The sequence below is a fragment of the Cherax quadricarinatus genome, chromosome 89, assembly GCF_038502225.1.
Source record: "Cherax quadricarinatus isolate ZL_2023a chromosome 89, ASM3850222v1, whole genome shotgun sequence".
NCBI classification, from domain to species: domain Eukaryota; kingdom Metazoa; phylum Arthropoda; class Malacostraca; order Decapoda; family Parastacidae; genus Cherax; species Cherax quadricarinatus.
In genome coordinates this window covers 9495304-9514613 of record NC_091380.1, presented here as the reverse complement: position 1 = coordinate 9514613, position 19310 = coordinate 9495304, and the positions used below count along the sequence as shown (strand labels likewise).

At 41.4% G+C, this 19310-nt stretch overlaps 1 protein-coding gene across 6 annotated transcripts in view; it reads left to right on the top strand.

The window, feature by feature from the left end:
• LOC128697234 (heparan-alpha-glucosaminide N-acetyltransferase) overlaps positions 1-19310 on the top strand; it is a 68246-nt gene that overhangs the window by 21661 nt on the left and 27275 nt on the right. For all 6 annotated transcript variants that reach the window (XM_053788831.2, XM_053788830.2, XM_053788833.2 and 3 more), the window contains 4 exons: positions 2167-2357; positions 3909-4016; positions 15577-15714; positions 17067-17190. In XM_053788831.2, the coding sequence (XP_053644806.1) occupies positions 2167-2357; positions 3909-4016; positions 15577-15714; positions 17067-17190 (561 nt within the window). The remainder of the gene's footprint in view (positions 1-2166; positions 2358-3908; positions 4017-15576; positions 15715-17066; positions 17191-19310) is intronic.

The window sequence follows — 19310 nt, the reverse complement described above, 5'->3', positions numbered from 1 at the left end:
CTCAGTTACTAAAAACAACAGACATAGCCCCACTCCACAAAGGGGGCAGTAAAGCAATAGCAAAGAACTACAGACCAATAGCACTAACATCCCATATCATAAAAATCTTTGAAAGGGTCCTAAGAAGCAAGATCACCACCCATCTAGAAACCCATCAGTTACACAACCCAGGGCAACATGGGTTTAGAACAGGTCGCTCCTGTCTGTCTCAACTATTGGATCACTACGACAAGGTCCTAAATGCACTAGAAGACAAAAAGAATGCAGATGTAATATATACAGACTTTGCAAAAGCCTTCGACAAGTGTGACCATGGCATAATAGCGCACAAAATGCGTGCTAAAGGAATAACAGGAAAAGTCGGTCGATGGATCTATAATTTCCTCACTAACAGAACACAGAGAGTAGTCGTCAACAGAGTAAAGTCCGAGGCAGCTACGGTGAAAAGCTCTGTTCCACAAGGCACAGTACTAGCTCCCATCTTGTTCCTCATCCTCATATCCGACATAGACAAGGATGTCAGCCACAGCACCGTGTCTTCCTTTGCATGACAGTGTCTTCCATTGCAGACACTGCAAGGCTCCAGGCGGACATCAACCAAATCTTTCAGTGGGCTGCGGAAAACAATATGAAGTTCAACGATGAGAAATTTCAATTACTAAGATATGGTAAACATGAGGAAATTAAATCTTCATCAGAGTACAAAACAAATTCTGGCCACAAAATAGAGCGAAACACCAACGTCAAAGATCTGGGAGTCATTATGTCGGAGGATCTCACCTTCAAGGACCATAACATTGTATCAATCGCATCTGCTAGAAAAATGACAGGATGGATAATGAGAACCTTCAAAACTAGGGAGGCCAAGCCCATGATGACACTCTTCAGGTCACTTGTTCTATCTAGGCTGGAATATTGCTGCACTCTAACAGCACCTTTCAAGGCAGGTGAAATTGCCGACCTAGAAAATGTACAGAGAACTTTCACGGCGCGCATAACGGAGATAAAACACCTCAATTACTGGGAGCGCTTGAGGTTTCTAAACCTGTATTCCCTGGAACACAGGAGGGAGAGATACATGATTATATACACCTGGAAAATCCTAGAGGGACTAGTACTGAACTTGCACACGAAAATCACTCACTACGAAAGCAAAAGACTTGGCAGACGATGCACCATCCCCCCAATGAAAAGCAGGGGTGTCACTAGCACGTTAAGAGACCATACAATAAGTGTCAGGGGCCCGAGACTGTTCAACTGCCTCCCAGCACACATAAGGGGGATTACCAACAGACCCCTGGCAGTCTTCAAGCTGGCACTGGACAAGCACCTAAAGTCAGTTCCTGATCAGCCGGGCTGTGGCTCGTACGTTGGTTTGCGTGCAGCCAGCAGCAACAGCCTGGTTGATCAGGGGCTGATCCACCAGGAGGCCTGGTCACAGACCGGGCCGCGGGGGCGTTGACCCCCAAAACTCTCTCCAGGTAAACTCCAGGTAAACACAAGATTCATTTGTCACCAGTGTGGGGTGGCGCTCGGTATGAATCCATGCTTCGTGAAGTATCATGTAGTCGTGGAGTTCTAGGACATGTAAATACTTGTATATAATTGTAGATAATAGAATGTGATTCAGCCAGGTGTGCAAAATCACCTGTGTGTGTACACATGTGTTTATGACAATATGATAATTTTGTATATAATATTGGTGTATAAACAACAGTTGGCATTGAAATCAAAAGATTTGCCATAAAACATAATTATCATATCATGAAAACCAAGAAAATTAAGAAAAAAAAATGGAAGAAAACGGCAAATATGTAGAATTTCTGCAAGCGGCAGCGCTCCATGTTGCCGTTGGGTGACCGCCAAGTGCCAACTTTGCGGCCTCATATATCTGTAGGTACTGACCCTAAATTTTTTTTTATTCTAAAATACTTAATTTTTTTTTTTTTTTTTTCTCCAAAATATTCGGGCTGCTGCGCAAGTGAACGTATATATACGTTTGGACCGTTTAAGGGTTAATTGATAAGGTAGTAGTCTGTAAAAGTTGCATGTTAAAGTGGTTTATATTGATACTAGTCTAGCCACATAAAATAGAGAATGAGGAATGGTTTTAGAGTAAATATTTAACACCATAGCACTTCATTGTAAGTGGGACAAATATTGCAGAGATCAGCGCCAGTTGATGAAAGCTCGTCGTTGTTATCCCAAGCATTATCTCGGGAAAGTGCTTCATCATCTGGAACACAACAGTCTTCTCCTCCAGCACCTCTACCAGTGACATCCCAGCTGCAGCTAGTAGATATTCCTGACTCTAGGGGGACAGGAGGACGTCTTCTCTCTTTGGACACTTTCAGGGGGTAAGTTTAGAATGTGAAGCTTATTTTTGTTTTTTGATATATGGGTGCTTCTTGACTTATGGTGGTTCGGCTTACAATATTTTGACTTGACGATGGTGCAAGAGCAGTTACTTTAGAGATAAAACTTAAGATAATTACCCAGCATGAAAATGGCAAGTCTGTAACTTGTATTCATTTATTTACTTTTTAATAATGGTATTTAGTTAGTTGCAGTAATTATTTGTTTATGAATTATTCAGTGACAGTATTTATTTATGTATTTATCATATATTCATATTTGACTTAGAATATTTTCGACTTAGTGTCTCATAGCTCGATTGCTAGTACACTCAGCTCGCACATCGAGTTCCGTGGTTCGATCTCTGGGATGGGTGGCAACATTAGGACGTGTTTCCTTGAGACACCTGCTGTCCATGTTCACCTAGCAGTAAAATGGATACCCAAGTGTTAGTGGACTGGTGTGGGTTGCATCCTGGGGACAAAATTTACCTAATTTGTGGGAAATGCTCTGCATAACAAGCGTCTTTCTATATAGTAGCGTGTCATTGATGTCAACTATGGTCTATATACCTTGTACATGTACTTGTAGTAAATAAAGATTATTATAGGGTTGTCAGAATGTAAGCCCATAGTAAGTTAAAGAGCACCTGTACAAAATAATGTTAAAAAGTATTGCTTCCAGGTAACAGGCTGGTTGATCAGACCCTGATCCACCACAAGACCTGGTCTCAGACAGAGTCGCTGGGGTGTTGACCCCCGAAGCCCTCTCCAGGTATACTCCAGGTATTCCATCTTGAAGATTAGGAGGGAGGAAATGGAAAGTTTCATTGTTGGAAAAGTTCTTGTTTACCCTTTGTCCCACTTCTGCCCAGTGCAGTTGAAGTCGCATTATTTAATTGATCAATTAATGCATCCACAGAGCAAAGTGATTTTAAGGAAATAATACCACTACTAGCTGGAGATCCATCCTGCAATATTTAACCAGCCTGCCAATGTACTCGCTGGGTCTCTGGTATTTGTAGTGTGGTGACCTAGTGGATAAAGGCATATAAAGATTTACCTAGCTCTCCAGGTGGCTGATTAAATATTGCAGGCTGGATCCTCAGCTAGTCGCAGTATTGTTATTTAATAGATCAATATGTGCTACAGGTCCACATCCCTTTATCCAAAATTCTGAAATTTGAAAAGTTCCAAAAACCAAAGTTTTTTCAAGAAGTGTGGAGCATCAGTCATCTCCGTGCTGGGTCACGCCGCCACGTGGCGGCATAGTGTCATTCAGAAATTCAAAAAAGTATGAAATTCAAAACAATACAGGCCCCAAGGGTTTTGGATAAAGGGATGTGCACCTGTACTGCTATAAGTTTAGCTGGCCTAGCTTCTGGGGTCATGAAGTAGTATATCCATGGAAACTATTCATAGATACGTGTTTGACAGAAATTCATAAGACTTGAAAATTATATATACAAATACTTGGGATTTTGCCCACTATTTTTCTATTCCTTAGTTTTTTTTTATTTACACAACTTTCTTATAAATGTTTTTCTTGCACAGCCTCGCCATAATCATCATGGTGTTTGTCAACTACGGAGGGGGCCAGTATTACTTCTTCCAGCACGCTCGTTGGAACGGCCTCACTGTTGCTGACTTGGTCTTTCCCTGGTAAAGATGAATTTTGCTTGTACTCGCCTAATTGTGGTTGCAGGGGCCGAGACTCGGCTCCTGGCCCCACCCAGTGTTAAGGTTCTCTTACGTCTGGAGTACTATTGCAGACACTTGTGCTGTAAAAAAGTGGATGCTACATTAAATATCTAACTTTCTTCTTTTCCTGCACTGTTTTGGTTTCAGCTTATTATACAGGTAAATCACAGTACTTGCCAGGATAGTGAAAAATTACAGCACAATCTGAATTCAGAATTCAATACACTGGGTACTAATACTCGATTAAATTTGAAGAAGTGATGCTGCTACATTTTGGTGATAGTTGTCATAGATAGGCATAATAGATAATTAGATAAATGCCCTGCAAACTGTTGGGGTTCAGTCATAAGCAATTTTTTACATACCATCCGTGAATACAGTGGACCCTCGCCTAACGCTATTAATCCGTTCCTGAGAGCTCAACGTTAGACGAAATTATCGTTAGGCGAATTAATTTTCCCCATAAGAAATAATGGAAATCAAATTAATCTGTGCAAGACACCCAAAAGTATGAAAAAACAAAAAATTTTACCACATGAAATATTAATTTTAATACACACAAACTGAAGAAGAGATGTACAATACATGACACTTACCTTTATTGAAGATCTGGTGATGATTGATGGGATGGGAGGAGGAGAGACTGTGGATGGTCTTATTGTTTAGAAGGGGAATCCCCTTCCATTAGGACTTGAGGTGTCAAGTCCTTTTCCGGGTTACTTCCCTTCTTCTTTTAATGCCACTAGGACCAGCTTCAGAGTCACTGGACCTCTGTTGCACAACATATTTGTCCATAGAGGCCTGTGCCTCTCGTTCCTTTATGACTTTCCTAAAGTGTTTCACAACATTGTCAGTGTAATAGTCATCAGCACGGCTTGCAATAGCTGTGTGAGGGTGATTTTCATCAAAAAAGGTTTGCACTTTAAGCCACATTGCACACATTTCCTTAATCTTTGAAGTAGGCAACTTCTTCAATTTCTCTCTCCCCTCCTCCGAAGCAGTTTCCTCAGGTCTGGCCTCTTGCTGTTGAAGATGATCTAGCAGCTCATCAGTGGTTAGTTCTTCATTATCCTCCTCAACCAACTCTTCCACATCCTCCCCACTAACCTCACCAATATGAGCACTAGTTCCAGGCATTTTTTCCTGTTCACCTGGGTGTTAGTCAACTGTTGTGGGTCGCATCCTGGGGGACAAGATTAAGGACCCCAATGGAAATAAGTTAGACAGTCCTCGATGATGCACTGACTTTCTTGGGTTATCCTGGGTGGCTAACCCTCTGGGGTTAATAGTTTCTCGGTAATTATTTCATGTTAAGCCATACCAACAACACACACTCCACATCTTCGAGCAATACAGCTGATGGTGGTGCAGCAACAGCAACAGCTGACTGTGGTGCAGCAACAGCTGACTGTGGTGCAGCAACAGCTGACTGTGGTGCAGCAACAGCTGACCATGGTGCAGCAGCAGCTGACTGTAGTACAGCAATAGCTGACCGAGGTGCAGCAGCAGCAGCAGCTGACTGTGGTGCAGAAGCAGCTGACTGGTCCAGCAACAGCTGACGGTGGTGCAGCAGCAGCTGACTGTGGTACGATAGTATTTCTCGCCCTTTTTACCACAGGGTTGGCACTAGAAGCTTTCTTGGGGCCCAGGGTCACTTATTTTGCAGGTGAAATCACTAAAAACGCTGTGATATGAAATGTTCCGATTGTATGCTTGGATGTGACCGCGGAGGTTTGCTTGTAAACACTGCCACCCACGGAACAAGCGAGGCTGGCTCAAGCCGCACGTGGACACGTCTCGGACGAATCGTGTTGAGCGAGTTTTTTAGTGCTAGGCGAGGCAAAATTTTTGCGTTAAAATGTATCGCTAGGCGGATTTAACGTTACGCGATGCCATCATTAGGCGAGGGTCCACTGTACTTCCAATAATGGTTTTGTTATTCTTACTCATGCTAATAATTGTATATTGCCTGGGTAAGGCCAACAAAGCATTTAAATTACTGGGAAAATCTTGGTCTTAAATATGTACTTGCTGGAGTGTAGGAGAGATATATATTATGTACCTTGAAAATATTTGAGGGTCTAGTTGAAAATCTTCACACTGTCGTAACATACTGGAGTGAGAGACATGGAAGTTGAGCATAAACCTAGTGAAAAGCAGGGGTGCTGTGGGCACAATAAGGGAACACTGTATCAACATCTGTGGCCCCAAACTATTCAACATCTTATCAGAAAATGTCCAAAACACTGCTGGGACAAATGTAGAAGTATCTTCACCAGGTGCCAGATCAACCACACTGTGATGGATATGTGGGTCAGTGGGCCACCAGCAGCAACAGCCTGGTTAACCAGGCTGGAATCAGACGAGCCTGCCCATGCTTTTGGAGTAGATCTTGTGGGGGTACTTTTGGGCAAGACCATTAGTTGCTAGGAAGCCTCGCTGTTATGGATCATACAAAATACAGTACAGCCTCCCCTCATTTAGCAATGTACTGATTTACAGATGACTCGGACTTACAATGAGCTCTCTAACTAGTATGCATACCTAAATACAGTAATGTATATTAGAGCTGATTTCTTCTATTTTGTTTATTGCAATATACAGTACAATACTGTATAAACATTTTAAAGTAGTATATACTAAAAATTTTATAAATGGTGCAAAGGTGACATTAAAACAATATCGAAGATGGTTGACACAAACCCACTACAGGTTGGCTGTCACTAATCCGGCAGTCGGTTATCCGGTTCCATCAATAATCCGGCACTAATATCGGCCAGCATAATTTCAAATTTCATCATTACACTCACTCAGAAATTGTGCAGATGGTTGTAAATCCACAGCAGCAAGCCAGTGGAGGAGAAAGCAGTGATGAAAATAAGGAAGATGTAGCAGAGTCTTATAGATAGGTTAATTAAGTGTATTCTAACCTAACCACTCTAATCCGGCAAACTCGCTAATCCGGCTCGCTACAGGTCCCAGTGATGCTGGATTAGTGATGGTCAACCTGTACCATTATAGTATGCTCCTTGCTTAACAATGAATTCGTTTACTGACGTGGTCTTAAGAACGGAACTCTGTCGTAAAGTGAGGAGAGGCTGTAATGCTGCTGTATCCGCAGGAGATACACTCCTAAACCTGCAGTGGCATCTGAAACTGTGGATAGCAGCAAACCCAATATGCAAGTCATTTTTCATTTATTTACATCTTTCAACAAACCGGCCATATCCTGTATAAATTACTAAATTTACATACATTATTATTATTATTATTATTATTATTATTATTAACACACTGGCTGATTCCCACCAAGGCAGGGTGGCCTGAAAAAGAAAAACTTTCACCATCATTCGTTCCATCACTGTCTTGCCAGAAGGGTGCTTTACACGACAGTCTTTAAACTGCAACATTAACACCCCTCCTTCAGGTAGTCCTGCCAGATGACTGTGGAACAGAAACCTGTAACTGTTTTACATGATGGTAGGATTGCTGGTGTCTTTTTCTGTCTCATAAACACGCTAGATAACAGGGATATCTTGCTACTCCTACTTACATTTGGTCACACTTCACAGACACGCACATGCATATATATATACATACATCTAGGTTTTTCTCCTTTTTCTAAATAGCTCTTGTTCTTGTTTATTTCTTCTATTGTCCATGGGGAAGTGGAAAAGGATCTTTCCTCCGTAAGCCATGCGTGTCGTATGAGGCGACTAAAATGCCGGGAGCAATGGGCTAGTAACCCCTTCTCTTGTAAACATTTACTAAAAAAGAGAAGAAGAAAAACTTTATAATTTACATACATACCTACATTTTTTATATAGCTGGACTTGAGTCCTGGAAATGGGAAGTACAATGCCTGCACTTTAACCCTTTGAGGGTTTTGGTCGTACTAGTACGTCTTACGCGTAGGGGTTTTTGACGTACTAGTACGCATAAATTCTAGCGGCCTCAAATCTCGCAGGAAAAGGCTGATAAGCCTAGATGTGAGAGAATGGGTCTGTGTGGTGGGTGTGCGCAGTAGGAAAAAAATCTGGGACCCAGTGGTGCATTGTGGGAATGCCATCATAGTACACAATTTCCACAGTGCCCTGCGGTAAGAAGTTCCTCACTCCTCGGCGAATTGGGACACTTTTGTTCCCCAGTGACAGTTCTAATACAGATGGAAGTGACAGTGAAGATGAGTTTCAAGGTTCTGGTGAGGTTTTGACCGAAACTAATGACCATAATATGGGTAATAGTGAGGAAAACCCAGACAACCCACAGCCTTCCACCTCTGGTGCTGGGCCGTCGTTCAGTTGTACCAGAATCAAAGAGGAAACTCCTATTTCCCAAAATCCCAGACTCAGATGTGAGCATTGGTGATGATAATGATAGTGATTATGAACTACAAGCTCTTCAAACTTGTTCCAAGAATGGAGGAGGAGGAGGAGGAGGAGGCAGAGGAGGAGGAGGCAAGAGGAGGAGGAGGCAAGAGGAGGAGGAGGAGGCAGAGGAGGAGGAGGAGGAGGAAGAAGAAGAAGAGGAGGAGGAGGAGGAAGAAGAGGAGGAGGAGGAGGAGGAAGAGGAGGAGGAGGAGGAGGAAGAAGAAGAATAGGTAATGTTAACAATAATACATAATAATAATACATAATAATAATAATACATAATAATAATACATAATAATAATAATACATAATAATAATAATAGGTAATAATAATAATAATATGTAATAATAAATGTTCACCCATGACAGTAACAAGATAAGGGGAGATAACATCTGATAAGTGCTGACGTTTGATAAGGGTAAATGAGGGTAGAGCTGATGCCAAAAGATGAGATGAACATCGCCCTCCCTTTGTTTTTGCTGGTATACTAACATTTCTGTCTGTCTATTTGCCTGTCTGTCAAGCTCCCTGTCTATCCATCTAGCTCTCTGTCTCAGAGAGCCACAAGACTGCGTCATCACTTTTACTCACATCTTCAAGCAGAGTATAGCACTTTGTCTGGGTTTCTTGGGTTATCCTAGGTAATTTATACTATGTATACTTGTATTTATGTGTACCTGTGAGACAGAGATAGACAGACAGATAGAATGAGGGAGAAAGATAATTAGATAGAATGGAGGAGGGGAAGCAGCATCCGACCCCATTGTTTTGACAGGCCGGAGGGGGAAAGAGTAATGAGCCAATATGTCACTTTGACAGCTGCCGACTCCTTGTAATTTACACTATGGACTAGGAGGACAAGGAGAAGGAGGAAGAGTAGGGGGAAGAGGAAGAAGAGGAGGAGGAGGAAGAGTAGGAGGAAGAGGAATAAGAGGAAGAGGAGGAGGAAGAGGAATAGTAGGAGGAAGATTAGGGGGAAGAGGAGGAAGAGGAAGAGGAGGAGGAGGAAGAGTAGGAGGAAGAGGAAGAAGAGGAGGAGGAGGAAGAGGAGGAGGAGGAAGAGGAAGAGTAGGAGGAAGAGGAAGAGGAGGAAGAGGAAGAGTATGAGGAAGAGGAAGAGGAGGAAGAGGAAGAGTATGAGGAAGAGTAGGGGGAAGAGGAGGAAGAGTAGGGGGAAGAGGAGGAAGAGGAAGAAGAGGAGGAGGAGGGTGGAACACTAGTACACTGGTACTGGTACACTAACATTTCTGTCTGTCTATTTGTCTGTCTGTCAAGCTCCCTGTCTATCTGTCTATCCGTCTAGCTCTCTGTCTCAGAGAGCCACAAGACTGTGTCATCACTTTTACTCACATCTTCAAGCAGAGTATAGCACTTTGTCTGGATTTCTTGGGTTATCCTAGGTAATTTATACTATGTATACTTGTATTTATGTGTACCTGTGAGACAGAGATAGACAGACAGATAGAAAGAGAGAGACAGATTGAAAGAGATAGAATGAGGGAGAAAGATAAAACACCATTGTGTATGACACCATGTTTCAGAGTTCCACAAGCTGCAGAACTAATAGGAATATGTTCAGTGACTGTATATTGGTATATATATTATAGAACAATAATAATAAACAATGTTTTGTATTGTTTGTTTTTGTAAACAAGTTTTGTAAACAATATATTGATAATTATGTTTGTGTGCTTATTGTGTTGTATACAACGAGTGTATATATGTACATTGCACCTTACTTTGGTCTCATAGGGCACATAAGTTATGTGAAAAAATAAAATAGTGAAAAAAACAACAAACCTTCAAATACAAGTAAATCAAAGTTTACCGGGTGAGCGGCAGTCGCCGCTGTTGCCATACGCGGCTCATTTTCTGCAAACTTCATGCATCCATATCTCCGTAAGTATTGATGGTAAAATTTTTTTGTTTATCCTATAATGTTTAGAAAAAAAAACTCTATTTTTTCATAAGAAAAAATAATTTTTTTTTTTTTTGAAATTTGGCCGACCCTGAGAACGAGTTTCGGAGAGGGCCTGTCGACCCTCAAAGGGTTAAAGGAGGGGTTTGGGATATTGGCAGTTTGGAGGGATATGTTGTGTATCTTTGTACATATATGCTTGTAAACTGTTGTATTCTGAGCACCTCTGCAAAAACAGTGATTATGTGTGAATGAGGTGAAAGTTGAATGATGAAAGTATTTTCTCTTTGGGGATTTTTTCTTTTTGGGTCACCCTGCCTCGGTGGGAGACGGCCGACTTGTTACAAAAATAAAAATACCTATTATGAAGGTTAGTTCATAAGTGATGCAAAATAAGTCTAGAATTAGTACTTTTTCACAGATGGGAGATATTTCACAGCTTCTTAGGCTTTGAAGAACTGCCAGCATCACTACTTTTGTGCTTTGAGGACATTAATAAACAAAATTAAGATTTACTTTTCGGCCACAGTTAACTGTGGATAACTGAAACCACGGATACCGACTCCTTGAATACTGAGGGTTCTGTAGTATTCCTCGCCAGATGTGAGGTAAGAAATAAACCATGGAATGGGTGGGGATTGAACCCATAGTAAGTTGGCCCTAAAACTCCAGGCCATTGTGTAAAGCCATTTAGCCAGCTGGCCACAACAAGACTCGTCCAGCAAGGTATGCTGCTACACACCATAGGTTTGCAATTGTTGTTATTGTTTCGGGAGTCGTGATTAACCCTTTGAGGGTCGACAGGCCCTCTCCGAAACTCGTTCTCAGGGTCGGCCAAATTTCAAAAAAAAAAAAATTATTTTTTCTTATGAAAAAATAGAGTTTTTTTTTCTAAACATTATAGGATAAACAAAAAAAATTTACCATCAATACTTACGGAGATATGGATGCATGAAGTTTGCAGAAAATGAGCCGCGTATGGCAACAGCGGCGACTGCCGCTCACCCGGTAAACTTTAGTTTACTTGTATTTGAAGGTTTGTTGTTTTTTTCACTATTTTATTTTTTCACATAACTTATGTGGCCTGTGAGACCAAAGTAAGGTGCAATGTACATATATACACTCGTTGTATACAACACAATAAGCACACAAACATAATTATCAATATATTGTTTACAAAACTTGTTTACAAAAACAAACAATACAAAACATTGTTTATTATTATTGTTCTATAATATATATACCAATATACAGTCACTGAACATATTCCTATTAGTTCTGCAGCTTGTGGAACTCTGAAACATGGTGTCATACACAATGGTGTTTTATCTTTCTCCCTCATTCTATCTCTTTCAATCTGTCTCTCTTTCTATCTGTCTATCTATCTCTGTCTCACAGGTACACATAAATACAAGTATACATAGTATAAATTACCTAGGATAACCCAAGAAATCCAGACAAAGTGCTATACTCTGCTTGAAGATGTGAGTAAAAATGATGACACAGTCTTGTGGCTCTCTGAGACAGAGAGCTAGACGGATAGACAGATAGACAGGGAGCTTGACAGACAGACAAATAGACAGACAGAAATGTTAGTGTACCAGTACCAGTGTACTAGTGTTCCACCCTCCTCCTCCTCTTCTTCCTCTTCCTCCTCTTCCCCCTACTCTTCCTCATACTCTTCCTCTTCCTCCTCTTCCTCTTCCTCCTACTCTTCCTCTTCCTCCTCCTCCTCTTCCTCCTCCTCCTCTTCTTCCTCTTCCTCCTACTCTTCCTCCTCCTCCTCTTCTTCCTCTTCCTCCTCTTCCCCCTAATCTTCCTCGTACTATTCCTCTTCCTCCTCCTCTTCCTCTTATTCCTCTTCCTTCTCCTCCTCTTCCTCCTCCTCCTCTTCCTCCTCCTCCTCTTCTTCCTCTTCCCCCTACTCCTTCTCCTCCTTGTCCATAGTGTAAATTACAAGGAGTCGGCAGCTGTCAAAGTGACATATTGGCTCATTACTCTTTCCCCCTCCGGCCTGTCAAAACAATGGGGTCAGATGCTGCTTCCCCTCCTCCATTCTATCTAATTATCTTTCTCCCTCATTCTATCTGTCTGTCTATCTCTGTCTCACAGGTACACATAAATACAAGTATACATAGTATAAATTACCTAGGATAACCCAAGAAACCCAGACAAAGTGCTATACTCTGCTTGAAGATGTGAGTAAAAGTGATGACGCAGTCTTGTGGCTCTCTGAGACAGAGAGCTAGATGGATAGACAGGGAGCTTGACAGACAGGCAAATAGACAGACAGAAATGTTAGTATACCAGCAAAAACAAAGGGAGGGCGATGTTCATCTCATCTTTTGGCATCAGCTCTACCCTCATTTACCCTCATCAAACGTCAGCACTTATCAGATGTTATCTCCCCTTATCTTGTTACTGTCATGGGTGAACATTTATTATTACATATTATTATTATTACCTATTATTATTATTATGTATTATTATTATTATTATTATTATTATTATGTATTATTATTATTATGTATTATTATTATGTATTATTGTTTTCATTACGTATTCTTCTTCTTCCTCCTCCTCCTCTTCCTCCTCCTCCTCTTCTTCCTCCTCCTCCTCCTCTTCTTCTTCCTCCTCCTCCTCCTCCTCCTCCTCTGCCTCCTCCTCCTCTTGCCTCCTCCTCCTCTTGCCTCCTCCTCCTCTTGCCTCCTCCTCCTCTTGCCTCCTCCTCCTCTGCCTCCTCCTCCTCCTCCTCCTCCATTCTTGGAACAAGTTTGAAGATCTTGTAGTTCATAATCACTATCATTATCATCACCAATGCTCACATCTGAGTCTGGGATTTTGGGAAATAGGAGTTTCCTCTTTGATTCTGGTACAACTGAACGACGGCCCAGCACCAGAGGTGGAAGGCTGTGGGTTGTCTGGGTTTTCCTCACTATTACCCATATTATGGTCATTAGTTTCGGTCAAAACCTCACCAGAACCTTGAAACTCATCTTCACTGTCACTTCCATCTGTATTAGAACTGTCACTGGGGAACAAAAGTGTCCCAATTCGCCGAGGAGTGAGGAACTTCTTACCACAGGGCACGGTGGAAATTGTGTACTATGATGGCATTCCCACAATACACCACTGGGTCCCAGATTTTTTTCCTACTGCGCACACCCACCACACAGACCCATTCTCTCACATCTAGGCTTATCAGCCTTTTCCTGTGAGATTTGAGGCCGCTAGAATTTATGCGTACTAGTACGACAAAAACCCCTACGCGTAAGACGTACTAGTACGACGAAAACCCTCAAAGGGTTAAAGAGCAACCTTTTACCCTCTATAATTTGTGGATAATGAGTCGCCCATTTTGCCCTTTGGTAATTTTTGATAATGGGGTAACCCTTTTAACCCTTTGAGGGTCGACAGGCCCTCTCCGAAACTCGTTCTCAGGGTCGGCCAAATTTAAAAAAAAAAAAATTATTTTCTCTTATGAAAAGATAGAGAATCTTTTCCCGATCATAAAGACACCAAAAGTTTGAAATTTGATAGAAAACTTACGGAATTATGCTCTCGCAAAGTTAGCGGTCTCGGCGATGTTTACGCATCGGCGATTTTGCCCACTTTGAGCCCCATTTTCGGCCAATTTCACTGTACTAGTCGACAAAAAACATGAATATTTCGCTAGAACTCCATTTTTTTCTATCGAATGGATGCAAGAAACCACTCATTTATGAAATTCAACTATCCAGTACAGTGGTCAGAATTTAGCAATTTTGCCAATTTCACACAAATTTCAAAAGATGCCAATTTCGGAATAGGGTCCAGAATAAACAAGAAAGACATTCCTGGCACTAAAATGACATTTCCTCTAGTCATTAGTCATGTCTCAAGTCCCCTCTTATATTCTTTTGCTTTCCACTTTGAATTTTTATTTTCACAAAAAATATAAGATTTACTGTTATGCAGACTACTGCATTAGTGTAAAAAATGGTATAAATATTATTGGTGCACTTGTGAAAGAATATTAGACTCACCAGTTGACGTGTATTGCACGCTTGGCACGATTTGTTTACTTTTGAAGTTTGGTAAAAATCGAACATTTCTGCTACTTTGAGCTCAATTTCAAGGCACCTTTCTTTGTAAAACCAGTCAAAATTATCTCAATTTCTGTAATATGTCTTCCATTCTATAAAATGAGACCAAGAAAACTAGAATACAACAATAAATACCATACGAAAATACACTGCAAAGTCGCTGATTTATTAAAAAAAAATGGTCAAAGTTTTTTTTTTCTCATTATGCACTGTGTGCTGCAGGATTTTTTTTAGACTGTGCACACTGACCACATAGACCCATTCTTTCATATGAAGGCCTACCAGCTTTCTCCCACTAGATTTGAGGCCGCTTGAATTTATGAGTACTAGTACGTCAAAAACCCCTACGCGTAAAACGTACTAGTACGACGAAAACCCTCAAAGGGTTAATCAATAGGTAAATGTGAGTAAGGGTGATCCATTTCGCTTTAGTTGGTGGGCTCTTGCGTAGTCGGCGGGCTCTTGCGTAGTCGGCGAGCTCTTGCGTAGTCGGCGGGCTCTTGCGTAGTCGGTGGGCTCTTGCATAGTCGGCGGGCTCTTGCATAGTCGGCGGGCTCTTGCATAGTCGGCGGGCTCTTGCATAGTCGGCGGGCTCTTTCGTAGTCGGCGGGCTCTTGCGTAGTCGGCGGGCTCTTGCGTAGTCGGCGGGCTCTTGCGTAGTCGGCGGGCTCTTGCATAGTCGGCGGGCTCTTGCGTAGTCGGCGGGCTCTTGCGTAGTCGGCGGGCTCTTGCGTAGTCGGCGGGCTCTTGCATAGTCGGCGGGCTCTTGCGTAGTCGGCGGGCTCTTGCATAGTCGGCGGGCTCTTGCGTAGTCGGCGGGCTCTTGCGTAGTCGGCGGGCTCTTGCGTAGTCGGCGGGCTCTTGCGTAGTCGGCGGGCTCTTGCATAGTCGGCAGGCTCTTGCGTAGTCGGCGGGCTCTTGCGTAGTCGGCGGGCTCTTGCATAGTCGGCGGGCTCTTGCGTAGTCGGCGGGCTCTTGCGTAGTCGGCAGGCTCTTGCATAGTCGGCGGGCTCTTGCGTAGTCGGCGGGCTCTTGCGTAGTCGGCAGGCTCTTGTAGATAATGGGAGTAACTATGTTGATAGTGGGTAAAGTTCTAAATCGGTAGGCTCGTGTGAATAAGGGTGACCAATTTCCTTCTAATCACCAGGTTCTTGTGGATAATGGGAGTGAGTTTGATATTCTCCATTCGGTCGCAGCTACGTCGTACCACCAAGAGGTACATGATGCTTCTTCACATCCTCAAGAGATGCACCATTCTTTTCTTTCTGGGACTCATAATAAACAGGTAAAAAAAAAAACAGTGTTTGTTTTGAGATATATCAGAGTGAGTGTGAAACAGCAAGTTGTATTTATGCGAAATCCAACTTTGCTTTTGTCAGCATATTTTGTTTCTATAAAAACACAAGAACATAAGAAAGGAGGAACACTGCAGCAGGCCTATTGGCCCATACTAGGCAGGTCCTTTACAATTCATACCACTAACAAAACATTTGCCCAACCCAATTTTCAATGCTACCCAAGAAATAAGCTCTGATGTGCAAGTCCCACTCAAATCCAACCCCTCCCACTCATGTACTTATCCAACCTAAATTTGAAACTACCCAAAGTCCTAGCCTCAATAACCCAACTAGGTAGACTGTTCCACTCATCAACTACCCTATTTCCAAACCAATACTTTCCTATGTCCTTTCTAAATCTAAACTTATCTAATTTAAATCCATTACTGCGGATTCTCTCTTGGAGAGATGTCCTCAAGACCTTATTAATATCCCCTTTATTAATACCTATCTTCCACTTGGTTTAGAAAGACACGTAAGCAAACACTATGACATATTTATTAGAAAACGTTTCGGTCCTGGGACCTTGATCACTTGTTTCTATAAGAGAAGAGTAAGCTACAGTCTTTTGTTTTTAAGTGCTTTGCAGTGGTAAAGTCTATACACATCCTACCATAAGGGGTCATTATTGAGCACGGGGAAATAATACCCTTGAAATCCTCCTTCCCTTGCTCATTTCCCCTCCTTAAAGTGGGTATTTGTGTATCTCTTTCCTATAGCCTTTAGGGAGTTTAGCATTAATGGCCTGTAAAATAATTTTTTTCAAATTTAATGTATTATATAACACTTTCGGGTTTTAAAAAATTATTCTCTTGCTAATGGTATTGACTTGTATATTTTTTTTGATACTATGGATATAGCTTAAAAATATCCTTAAATGAGAAAAAAAAAATAGGCTCGTTTGTTGCATGTGTTTAACCCTTAAACTGTCCAAACGTAGATTTGCATCCACATGCGGGGGGGCTCCGAACGTAGATCTACTTTTTTTTATGTACTTTCAAATGGGGAAAATCAAGGTCAGAGCGCTACGCACGTGAACGTAGATCTACGTTTGGACAGTTTAAGGGTTAATTATGCAGATGGAAGGTTGTGTGTTTGTCTCCAGGCAACTTTGTTAGCGCAAGTCTTACTGACTTCCTTTATTTTCATGTTGTGTAATTGTACGTTCACATGCTTAAGGTCTTCCAGTTTGGCAGTCCTCTTTTTATAGAACACACTAGCTAAGTAAGTTTATCCTGGAGATAATCTCATGTACTCTGTGCTCTCGTAAAATATCACTGATATTGATTGTGCTCTTTAGTGGCAATGGTCATAACTACATGCCCACCTTCCGGATCATGGGCGTCCTGCAGCGCTTCTCAATTTGTTACGGCATCACAGCATTGATGGAGGTGTACCTGATGAATCCACAGGAATCCCCAGAGGTTGGTCTCGTACTAAGAAATTTCAATTTTTTTTTTTTTGTTTTATATGTTACAGACATAATGTAGTTTACATGTAATGAAACAGTGTTAGGCACAAAAGAAAGCCACTAGTATGTAATGCATTTTGGGCAAACTAATTCTAATGCTTAGAGACTACTGAAGAATTAGACATGGACTATTAAGTAGGATTTCTTATTCATTTAACTACAATTGTATGTGCACTAAGAAAGTTAGCTGACGAGCAGTTGGTACAGTTTTTAAAGTTTGACTTATTTCAAAGGCCGCATTCATTTTCATCTCTCATTCTGTATTACTGGGGTTCCCAAATTTGGGCATGCGCACCCCCAGGGGTACATGAAGGCAATTTTAGAGGGTTCACGAGTGAGTTATTATAATTTGCTGTTATCATTGTTGATGTTTTTTAGTTTATATTTAATATTATATAGATGAACCTGTAATTGTTTTACGCAGTGATAGGATTTTTTATGTCTCTCTTTCTGTCACATAAACATGCAAAATAACAAACATCTTGCTACTTACTTACACTTAGGTCACACTACACATGCATGTACAGATACAGTGGACCCTCCCATTTCATTGGCTCTGTTTTTGCGAATTTCAGTTATCGCCTACTTTTTTCGTAAAAATATTGGCTCAGTTTTCGTTACTGTCCTCCATTCTCATCGGTGGTACGAAACATGTCTGGGTATACCTGCGCGCACACAACTTCCCACACACGAATTCTGAGGAAGTGTCACTGTGTTCCTCGTTGAGTGAACATTGTCCTGCGAGGTCAAAGGAAACATTTCATAATAATTTGTTGTTTTTTGCACTGGTTTATTTTGTGTGACTTCTAAATAAGCCACCGTGGGCCCAAAGAAAGGTGCTAGTGTCAGTCCTTTGGTAAAGGTGAGAAACACGCTAGAATTTTAAAGAAAATGATTGTAGTGGTGGTGGTAGTGATAGTGGTAGAGGGTGGTAGTGATTGTGGTAGAGGATAGAACTACAAGAGTTCTCTGGAGAGTTTTTTTGTGCGACAAGGGTCCAGTGACTCTAAAGCTGGTCCTAGTGCCATTAAAAAATAAAAGGGAAGCAACCCAGGATAAGGACTGGGTACTGGAAGTCTTTATGGAAGGGGATTCCCCTTCCAAACAATAGTCAGTCCTCCCTCTCCCCTCCTCCCTGTCTTCCATACACCAACAAGTCTTCAGTAAAGGTAAGTGTGATGTTAAATGTTCATTTATACATGTAATAGTGCTTTATAATACATTTGTCATTCTTTTCTGTATGTAAATCTATGTAATCTCTAAAAAAAAAAATTATTTTTGTTAATGCTTTTGGGAGTCTGGAATGGATTAATTGGATTTACATTATTTCTTATGGGGAAAGTGGTTTCAGTTTTCGTTAATGTTACATTTCGTCAAATTCTCTGGGACGGATTAATGACAAAAAGGGAGGGTCCACTGTATATATAAACAGTGGTACCTCGGGTTACGAACAGCTCAAAATGCGAATAATTATGCAAGTGTATTTATGTAAGTGCTTTTGCAAGTGTATTTTTAGGGGGTCTGAAATGGATTAATCTAATTTACATTATTCCTTACAGGAACAAATTCGCTCGGTATCGGCATTCGAACAGCCGTTTGGAGCGAAATAAGTTTGTATCCCAAGGTACCACTGTATATATATACACGCTTGTCTGATTTTCTTCAATTTTCTTAGTAGTGTTTGCTCCTATTTCCTTTTCTCTCCATGAAAAAATGGTAAAGAATCCTTACTCCATAAGTCAAACATGTCATAAGAGTCAACTAAAACGCTGGGAGAAAGGGGATAGTAACTTCTCCTGTATAAATTAGTACAGTGGACCCCGCATAACGATATTATTTCAATCCAGAAGTCTATTTGGGTGCCGTTATAGACCGAATTTGTTCCCATAAGAGATATCGTGAATTAGATTAGTCCGTTTCAGACCCCCAAAAATACACCTACAAAAGCACTTAAAAAAATACACTTGCATAATTGGTCGAGTTGGGAGCTGATCGTTATGCGGGGGTCCACTGTATATGTAAAAAAAAAAATTTTTTCATTTGGGGTCAGCCTGCCTCAGTGGGAGACATCCA